The 10,891-nt window shown below is 34.8% G+C and overlaps 2 protein-coding genes across 2 annotated transcripts; both read left to right on the top strand.

Moving 5' to 3' along the window:
• Positions 1-628: 628 nt before the first annotated feature.
• LOC138323308 (LITAF domain-containing protein-like) lies at positions 629-2,774 on the top strand. Its single transcript, XM_069267827.1, has 3 exons — positions 629-808; positions 1,630-1,792; positions 2,000-2,774. The coding sequence occupies exons 1-3, from the start codon at positions 748-750 to the stop codon at positions 2,106-2,108; spliced, it is 333 nt and encodes a 110-aa protein (XP_069123928.1). The 5' UTR covers positions 629-747; the 3' UTR covers positions 2,109-2,774.
• A 3,061-nt stretch (positions 2,775-5,835) lies between these two features.
• Positions 5,836-9,955, top strand: LOC138323309 (lipopolysaccharide-induced tumor necrosis factor-alpha factor homolog). Its single transcript, XM_069267828.1, has 3 exons — positions 5,836-5,995; positions 7,396-7,543; positions 9,138-9,955. Exons 1-3 carry the CDS (start codon positions 5,977-5,979, stop codon positions 9,244-9,246), a joined length of 276 nt encoding a protein of 91 aa, XP_069123929.1. The 5' UTR covers positions 5,836-5,976; the 3' UTR covers positions 9,247-9,955.
• The last annotated feature ends 936 nt before the right edge of the window (positions 9,956-10,891 follow it).

The following is a 10,891-nucleotide window of genomic DNA, read 5'->3' as shown; positions in this document are numbered from 1 at the left end:
TGGCGCCATGGTGATCATCATAATAAACACTCATTATGTATCACAAAAAGGTTATATATAGGGAAGGTACGGCGGACCGGACGCGCGATATGCATGATTTATTTACAAAAGTATGAAAATAATATACCTACTTAACCCACCTCCATGGCATTGAGAAATATTGTCTTCTATTACACTTTAGAATTGTTTTGTGGATGATATCAATAACTCAATTCGATCCAATAAGGTATAGCGATCACGGACAAAGCGTTTTCAGATACATATAAATTCACTGACTTTTCTCAACAAGTAGGTCAGGTAGTTTATCGAGCTGGAAGTTCTACACTTCTATAATAGACACAAATGTACATTCGTTACATAGGCAATCTAAAAATATTTTCACAAAAGTTCACACGGGTATCATCAACCAAAACATTTGTTAAAATTCCACCTGTCGATTTAAAAAAAAAAATCCCAAGAAATAATACATGTAGATTCCATTTTTTGGCATATGGGTTACAATGGCACCCTTCTTGCAGATGATAAACGTCAACATTATATGATGGCATTGATACACAGATGACGAATAAATGAAACATTTAGAGCCCAATAGGGCTTCCGTCTAATGCTAGTCAGCGAAGCGGTGTCGATTACTTGTATATGGGTACATGGACTTTAAAAGTGATATATAGATCACGTATATACCGCGGGCCGCGTCCTAGTTCAGCTATAATATAAACGACTCGGGCAGTATTACCCACATCAGCAATGGCACAACCTCCCCCACCCCCGAGCTACCAACCACCAGGCCCGGCCTATCAACAAACAGGTAGGGCAGACATTTTCTTTGCTAGTTTTTCAGACGGGTATTCTGTTTTCTTATTCTATATAGACATAGGTTTAATTACTGGTTAGTTGATTGAAACCAACTGCTCTGTTTTATTGATATTATTTTCAAATTTAGAAATTTCGTCTATGTTGTTATCACACAATCGTCTTCTTCGGGAATATACAGTATATGGTTATAGATAAAAATAATTATGTATATAAAAAGGTTTGTTGACCTCAGGCATTCTTTCTCGAGTGCTGACATGTTTAAAGCGTAAGGTGGCCCTAAATGACCTAGATGTCGATGGATTGTAAAACCAAAACAAACTAAACTATGGAATTGAAACAGGCACTAACTGAATGGTCCACTTAATAACAAAATGGCAATCAATTTCAAATGTAAACATTATTTATAAGAATGATATGAACGGAATAAAAAAAACTTAGGATTTCTGCATATTAGTTGTACCGTCATCAGACCTTGAATGATGGTCTACCGCCAACAGAGCATGAACGATACTCAAGTGAAGAAAAGTACTAATTCGTCTGCTCCTGTTTTGGAAAAAATACCATTTGTCATCGGTGGAGCATCTTTAAATGTATCAGTACATTATTGTAAATGCTGAAAGCGACAGAAAAATATATATTTCCATTGGAATTAGTGGGATTGAATGAAAGCTATTTTGGATATAATATCCATATCCTATCCATAATACATTTGTATGTTTTGATTGTAACCCTGTATCAGAAACCATCCGTCTGTTGTCCAGAACCTTTGTAACATATCACCATAGAATAATGTATTGCTACCTTTTATTACAGCAACTGTGGTGGTCACGAACCCGCAGTATGTACGGCCGCTGATTTTCCGAGAGAATCCCGTCAGTATGAGTTGTCCTTTCTGCCAGGCCCAGATAGTTACCACTACCACATACACAACCGGCACGTTTGCCTGGGTCGTCTGCCTTCTCCTTCTCTTCTTTGGGTAAGTAAATCTACGTCACCAGAATGTTTGTCCGAGTCATTGGAATTTACGTCAATAGGACGTTTGCCCGCATGGTTTATATTCTGCGAAAAGTTACTGTTTTGTTGACCTGGGTCTTATCTTTGTGTATTTTCCCAATGCTTTTAAAAAGGAAGCAGACGATCTTGTCAATCTGTTTGACATTAACTCGGTCTTTTATTCTTTCAGATTATGGCTCGGCTGCTGCCTGATTCCTTTCTGCCTAAATGGATGCAAAGATGTCTTACATCACTGCCCCAACTGTCGGCAACAGGTTGGCAAGTATAGCCGAATGTAGGATATCTACTTCCGGGTTTCAAAGGATTCAAAACGTGTTCTTGGAGAACTACGTTTAAATTAAGTTTCATCTATTAGTTGTTTTAAACTCATAATGAGAGCGTCCATGTGCCTCAACCTGCTGGAAATTTAGAAAAACTTCATCTGTATACACTAATGAGTAATAAGATTCTTTAAGTAAAGGACAAGAAGGACAACTGACATATCGATTGTAAACACTTATCCGCGACATATCCACGAATATTACAGCTATCCTCAAAAGATGTCAAGGCAGGGGTGCTTTTATGTTACAACTTCAACATGCTGCTTTTACACCGCCATGCTGTTGTTATGGAGATCAATTCTGCACGTCCATCATTACTCTTATGTGATAATACGGAAATGTGTAGAACAAGATGTCGTAACTTTCTTGTTATGATTTCTTAGACGGGCTACCCATCATTAATGTCACGTACTGTCAAGTTATTTGGTCTCTTTCTATGGACAGAGTTTTCAATTAGTATTCTGAGACCTTTGGCGTATTATTTTTTTATTCCATTGTCATCATCAGAGCTACAATTGTGATATATTTATATGAAATGTGTATTTAATTAATTAAACCATGACTCTCTGCAATGTTACCACTGAACACTTCCCATAGAAGTAATGAATTGTATATAAAATACTATTACTTGGTTTCGTAATTACTGTGAATCTCCTCTTTGTCCCTAGCTTTATTTGATATAGATACTTTATATTATGCTATTGTTATATTACGTTTTGCCACTTGTCAAAATAGCCCCGTCTTATAGTAGTCACAAAAAAGCCTTTCATTTAATTTCAAAAATAGTTTATTGCTATTAAAAAGGAATTAGATAGGATAAAGTCTATAAACGTTTTCTCCATTTCATTAGTGATAGAGACCGTAAATGTAACTGATATAATTAGTTCGCAGGAAAGGTACTGCTTGATGAAATTCGTCATGTGAAGTTCATACACTGCTTTGACTGAACTACTTCACTTTACTAAAGGCTGGTAGGAAATTGTCATATAACATTTGAATAGAAGTAGATGTTAATTATTAGAAGGGTATTGAACCGACATTTTCAATCAGAACGAGTGTTGAATGGATGTTAAGGGCAAATTTGAGTAGAAGTTCACAGTCACGGTATACTTTTTAGGCAGATGTTCACCTTCAGAATGAACTTTGAATAGAGTATCACTAAACGTTCGAGTAAAATTCCACACAGAATTTGTGTTTTGAAAAGAAGTTCATTAAAACATAACGGTTAAACATTACTTTCACTGTTTTTACGATTTGAATAAATATATATATTATTATATTATTATACTGACGTTTGTAAGCTTCTCAGCTAACATATTTATTATATATAATATTGATATTATATAATGTATACAAATAGTTGATGTGCCATATTTCTGAAGGTTGCTTTCATTAAAGCATAACACTTTTTGTACAGAACATCAGACTTCAGCTTGTGTTAACTATTTGTGTAACTGTGTTCGATTGTACGGTCTCAAAATATAAAATGTCTGTTGCATTAAAGAATTAACTTGCATCTCATACATACTATGTAATCCCTGCAGAAATAATTTGCATTGAAACATGACCATCTAAAAAGTGACGTTATTTTTAGGAATATCACATCGTCTGCTAAATATGAAAAATTTAAACTTAAAACATCCAGCATTATATTGTGCATAGGTGCACACTTTTTACTAAACCGAATGATTGTGAAAGGTCTGTCAACATAGAGAGCAAAAGCCTAATCCAAATTTTAACATCATACTCAAAGTCCGGAACATTTAACTCGAAAATCGAACAAAAGTTAACTCGAAACTCGAGAATTCTGTCTCGAAACTCGACACTCGACAAAAATAATTCCTCCACCCCCTCTCCACCGACATGTCCCCATGAACTTAATAACATATAATTTTTTATAAAAAACAAAATACGGGAATTATTCTATAATTGAGCCCACGATTAATGTAGTTGACACTAATAACGATGTTAACGTGTTTGCATGATCAAAACACACATCCATTATTCATATCATCCATTTGTGACATACCCAGCTTTGCAAGGAGACTTCATTGTCACATGGTTGGGAATTATATTTTAACCTATACGCGTCACTAGTTCTGTAGGGTTTATTATGTAGCAATGACTTCATCCATTCCTTTACAATTGATTTACCATGTATGTTGTGTTTATGACGTAGATTTACCACCCAATCCTTGACATCTTATGCATAATATGTCCATGTAATTAGTGCATCTATCCGCTATTCCACTTTTACCCCCACAAGCCTCCCCCCGAGCCAGCCTTCCTCGACTTTAGCACTCCTTCTTCGATACTATATGAATAAACATTGAAAAAAGTGCTGTCCAATTGTGTCTGAATGATATGTAAAATTATTATCGCATGCAAGATATGTCGACTGAATATAATACAACCACTGGTGCCTAAGAAACACAATAAACAGTGATGGACCAAGCATACTGGAAACACGAATACATCAACACCTTCACCCACCACATCATTCCTTTTTGTTACAATCTCGAAAATGGTGGACTCCCATAAAACAACCCATTATTTACATAAGAGTGTACTGTTAAAAGGTTTTTGAAGAAAGTTACTGAGCAGACGAATGCAAGCTAAATGAATGTGTAACTGTTGCAATTGTAGTGCCAATTACTTAGATATTCTCCAAACAATCTTTTGTTTTGCTATGACATATGCCATGGGTGGATATAACGAATAATAATAGTAATAGCAGCCCATAGAATAACCCGGATGATGAGTCTTGAAAGCCTGAAAAAGAAAGCACATATTAAATACTAAAAGAGAGTCAGCATATCCGACATATTGTTATATCTTCTATAAATAGGCAGATTCGTGGAAGAAAATGTTTCGATGTTTTTAGATATTTCTTAGCAATCATACCTTTCTCTAGATAGTTACATATCGACAAACACAACTTACATTGCTAACCAACTTTTTGTTAATAAGACACACGTGATTACCTTGTTATGTTATTGTATTGTGTCATTTTGACTACTTTAACACAATGCTCTCTTTTCCACCAAAGATAACAAAAAAGTTTTCCCGTTGTGGTGTTGTATGTACTACTTTTAATGTTTAATGTACTACATACGCTACAATGACACATTGCTGAGTAATAAGATTCCACCTTCCGATACGCCCAGAAAAATTAGAAAATAAACAATAAGCACTCCACTGTAATGAATCAGCATAATAATCAGAATAATTCCAAATAAATATATACTGTAAACCAACTTTCTTTCGCGTGCGATTGATTTTCTCAATTTTCGCGATCAATGTAAATAAGGTTTATCTTCGAGTATTGTTGTCTTCCACAACTTCTGCATTATTGAAATCAAAGGTATTTCCATTCAATTTTAAATCCGCGAAACTTAATCTCCGAGAACATGTTGAAACGAAAATCGCGAAATTTAATTTCCGCGAAAGATTGATTTCTTAAAATGCAATAACATTTTTTATCAACGGAAACGTAATGAAGTATTGCTAAAGGTGAATTTCCCTTATGTAATACTAGATGACAATTTGTACATTTATATGTTTAAATAACACTATACTCTTCCCAAATAAAACCAAATGCATTATCATCTTAGAACAATAATGTATTTTAACGTGAGTGACCATTTGATTAAATATTTTATCCCAAAGGGCTTCCGTCCAGTTACAGTCAGTCATGCGGTACTGAAAGACAGACATGCGAGTTGTATGGCATGTGTATACCAACTTTAAAAAAATAATATAATATTGTACAAGACGAACCTATAGTCCACTACATACAACAAAGGCAGTGGTACCCAGAGAAGCTATGGCTCAGATCCACCAAGGTAGGACAAACATGTTATTTATTCTACGAACTGTTTTATTTAAAATGTTCACAGTTTTCTTCAGATTGCTCTGACATTGACGGCTATTAAATGTTTATTGGGTTAAATTTAAAAAGAAACAGGAACGTATTTCATAATGCTACTAATATCATTCTATAGTACATACGACAATAAAACCAATGATTTGTTTGTAAAGAAGACAAACAGAAAATAAAGATACGAAGTGTTGGTTACTTTAATAATATTTAGCTGTGTTGTTGTTTAATGAAGTGGTAGCATTTAAAAACGTCATTACAATACAATACATACTAATTGGGTTATCCTTGTTAGGAAAACGTAAATAATAAAAGTGGTATAATTGTGGCGAACACTTAGCTCCATTTTGGCATATATCTGCCATCGTGCTATTTTAGGTCGGGCTCTGGTAACTCGACTTTACTCAGTAATTTGAGTTATAACACGACTTGTCGACATAGTCATCAAGTGATAATGTCGGGATTGGCCTGTCGTAATAAGCTAAGTCGACTTTTCAAGGTGTAAGCCGACTTGTCAAGGTTTTCATCTCAACAGGTCATTTTATATAAACTCGATTTACAAAATAATTATCTCCGCAAAAACGAGTTACCGTAATGTGACCTAAAATAACACGGCGACAGTAAATTACATCATAGATCTCATCAGTTTCACTGACATGACCTTGCAGGATAAAACAGATGTTAAGACTTCACTAAGAACACTCCTATTATCATAATATTTAATCCTTATTTCGAAATGAAGGAGTAATTAAGGGAAATGTGGTTTGACAGTTAATCTGCTAAGTCCTTCCGGAGGAAGCTATTATTTTAACACAGTTACCAAACTATGGATATGCAATGGATAACAACGTTTACAACTTGATTAATCCCATGACTATGCATGTTTCACAATGAAAAACAATCTGGGTATAAATTCCATAGCGTTTGATTATCGTTAATGCTTACACTCTTCAGTAACAATTCACTTACAATTGGTCATTTTCAAACTTTCTTGATTCCAATTGGCTTTCAATTTTTGACTAAATGAACTTTTTATAGCGCATTTTAAATTGCATTTAGAACAGGTAGTTACTTATTTGATAGAATATTGATTCTGTATCTAGGTACTATATGTTATGGGGGAAACATATTATGATGTAAAATGTGATGGTTAGCTTCCTTGAATGTGACGAGTAACAACTGATCACCACGCTTTAATCAAATTCCACAATTGTTGTTTATCTTGTTTATTTAAATTCTTGTTAGTTAATTTAACACTAGTTTGATAAATATTATTAACAACAGTCGCCTGTTGGGGAACATCTAGTTGTAAATGGCAAAGCGTTTAATTGTCTAATGTGCTACTTGTACTTGGTCTTGTCGCAGCTACTGTGTTTGTACAGCAACCAATCCATTTCCGTGAGGATCCCGTCAGCATGACCTGTCCAGTATGCCAGAACCAGATAGTGACCTCCACCACATATACCGCCGGCACGCTAGCATGGGTCATTTGTGGCATCCTTATTCTTATTGGGTAAGTGCATCTTCATCACTAGGATGATTGTTTTGGTTTTTTCTAGCTTCCGCTTTCTCTTCGGATAAGTACATTCATGCCGTAGTCAGTGGATCCTTTGTGGCAAACTTCTTCCAGTGATGGGTTAATTTATCTATAAACAACACCAAAATGTTTGCCTGAGCCATTGACACACCATTTTACCGCTCGGATAGATAGTCTATATCAGTAGGACGTTTGCCTGTGAAGTTTATGACATCCTCGATGAAGTACGTAACTACATTTGTAGGAGACTAAACCCGCGCTATTGGTGACATCCTCTTCTTCACAGCATATTTCGGAAAGGGTTTGATGGCTTCATTCTCATGTAGTATACATATCTATGTTACATTGCGTCTGTTAGAGTAATTCCTTGACTCCTTCTAGTGACAAACGTGTTTCACCGCTAACGTTTTCACCTTTCCTGGGCATCTTTAAGACGCCCTAGCTACTTACTATATTATGACGTCATATCATAGTTACTATATCTTGACGTCACAATAGTAAGAAGGAAGTTGAAATAACAAGGGACGTAATAAGATGAGATTTTTGTTAATATTAAAGCGTCATACACCTATTTATGGTTAATGTCTTTCTTGCTTTTGCGTTTTATATTGCAGGGACCCGGCATCTTGTGAAAAGCGAATATTCTAAACGATCCCGCAATTATTTAATTGTTCACTAAGCGGATTTTTTCTTGACTCTGGTGTGCGTTTCTGTTGTTTATGGACACACATTCGTTCTGCAAGAGAATTTCCCGTTTGGCCGATATAACTTTCTTTGCAAGTTGGACAAGTTACACAATATGCAGTATCGTGAAGTCGGAAGACAATCTCAAACACATTAAGCTACTTGAACACCGGTGTTTTTTATAACTTCGGCAAACTCCACTGTGTAAGCGTTCGTCAGCTTCGCCTCGCTGCACAATAACGGTCAGTCACGGAGTTCACACATGTGGCCGAATACAAATACTTTATGTAAATACGCTATATATAAATTTTTACTAAACATAAATACATTTTTGAATATCTAATTTTTTACTAAACATAAACATAAATACATTTTTTTCTAATCTGATGAAATAAGATTATATATAAAAGTTATTTTGTTTGTCATGTTTATTTTACACTAAAATATTGAGCTTTTTTCGGATGAGCCGTCATTGGCTGTTCAATTGAGTAATCTCCTCCTATTATGGCCGACTTTTATTGAATAATTACGTCACTTTCAAAGAACAATTTTTTGCATGAAATGTAAATAAAAAGTCGGATGAGTGTAAATATAGGGATTGGATTTCGCTTTAATGTAACCATGTATGGAGCAATTCCTCTAAGAATATATTCATTATGGGGCGCTAAGCGAAATCCAATCCATATATGATGACTGGGGCGAAGGGACGAAACGTCGTTTCTACTTTGAACATATCTGGTAATAAGGATCTGGACTTTTATCAGATTGAGTTTTTTGGAAAAGTTTTACTGTTGTTCAGATTGTGATAATTGGTTTTGAGATTCAAATTGTCATGTGTTAAAATGGAACTTATGAGTTTGCTTTATTCAATCTTTCCTTATTTTAGACTTTGGCTTGGCTGCTGTCTGATTCCTTTCTGTCTAAACGGATGCAAGGATGTTGCCCACACCTGCCCCAACTGTCAAGCACAGGTTGGCAAGTACAGCAGAATGTAGGATTATCTACCTTCGGTATTTCATGGAAAACAAATTCATTAAAGTGCCACCGATTTGTGACTGACGTACATTGTAGCATACATCAGGATATATTGAAGTAATTCTGTAAATAGTGGAGTATATATTTGACTGAATCATTCCAAGGAATTTGGTTGTCCGGGTTTATAATAAGATATGATTTTTCCTTGACCATTCTGAAAAGAGAAAATGATGTGATCATTTCCTGTTAAAACTATGTTTCATTTTGTGAGACATTTATAGTGCCATATTAAGGATATATCCTACTTCACTGTGACTTTCAAGACTACAATTGTGAGATCTTATACATATGTGTGTGTTATGATTTAATCATGCTTTCGTTAAATGACTACTCCTTCTAATCCCACGGTTTTGTAAATCATAACTTTATGTTGTGCTTTTTTGATAAACGAGATACCTCTAGTATCATACCATAGATATTGATTGCTATCTTTTCTGACTCGCCCAATGAGAAATAATCATTTCAATAGCACCCTCCCTAAGAAATGACGTGACCTAGACGTTGCTGATATCAAAGAATATATTGGGGATATTACATTATGACTCTCATACAACTAATCATTTTGAGATTGTTCAACAACATTTTGAAGTTACTTTAATTGTATATACCGATAGTTGATGAACTATGTTCTGGTTTTTTTAGTCATATCAATAAAGTTTGTATGAAATACATTATTAGACATTTTTATTTCCGATTTCAATAATGCAAAGGCAGATATTACATCCATATAATTTTCGTTTTAGAATTATTTGTTTTATGTCCATATCAAAAACTGAAGAGTCAAGTAAAATCGTAATCAAATGACTGCTATGAATACAAGTACTTCCTAGATCCATCTTAAGATGTTATGGTACATAATCCATGCACGAATAAGCTGTATTGATTTGCAAATATAATTAGTGGATGTTTAATTTTCGTCTTAATGCAAAATTAGGATTATTGAAAAATCAGTCTGTTTGAAACAAGCCAGTTTCGTGTGAAGCACTTAAGATATGACACGAGGATGTATTAAACACTCTTAGATTGATCCTTTAACACATACTACATACATTTTGTTTTGCCTTTCGTGACTTCGAGGCGGGTATTTAAACTTACGCAGTTTATATATACATCGTTCTTCATACCTATGTATTATCAATATAATTCATGCTATGGATTGTTCTATCCTATCGGTATATAAATGCACATGATCAATCTGTTATACCGTGTATAAACCAAATATTCGGTCTTCGTTTTGTTACACACATTGTCGATATGTTTTAGCGTCACGATTGTATTGATCAAACCTTCCTTGTCCTATTCACAATGAAATCGTCCATAGCAACCCCGGGTAGTGATGACAAACACAGTGTGTACGGAGGACTTGACATGACGTAGCACACTAAGCTCTGTTTATATACACAACATAACCGACTTCAAGCAGTCTAATAAAATCCGTGGAGTTAGATATCCGGGCCGGTATACTTTACCTACATAGTACACAAAGGAGTCATACTTAAAGTTGATTTGTCGACTACAAGCCAGAATATTACCCCTTTTGTTGACATTGATAACGATTTTACACTCGTAAATATACAAACAGCCGTGTACAGAATAAAAAACAGC

Source organism: Argopecten irradians, chromosome 5 (assembly GCF_041381155.1).
Source record: "Argopecten irradians isolate NY chromosome 5, Ai_NY, whole genome shotgun sequence".
In the NCBI taxonomy this organism is placed as follows: Eukaryota; Metazoa; Mollusca; class Bivalvia; order Pectinida; family Pectinidae; genus Argopecten; species Argopecten irradians.
This window is presented reverse-complemented; position numbering and strand designations above follow the sequence as displayed.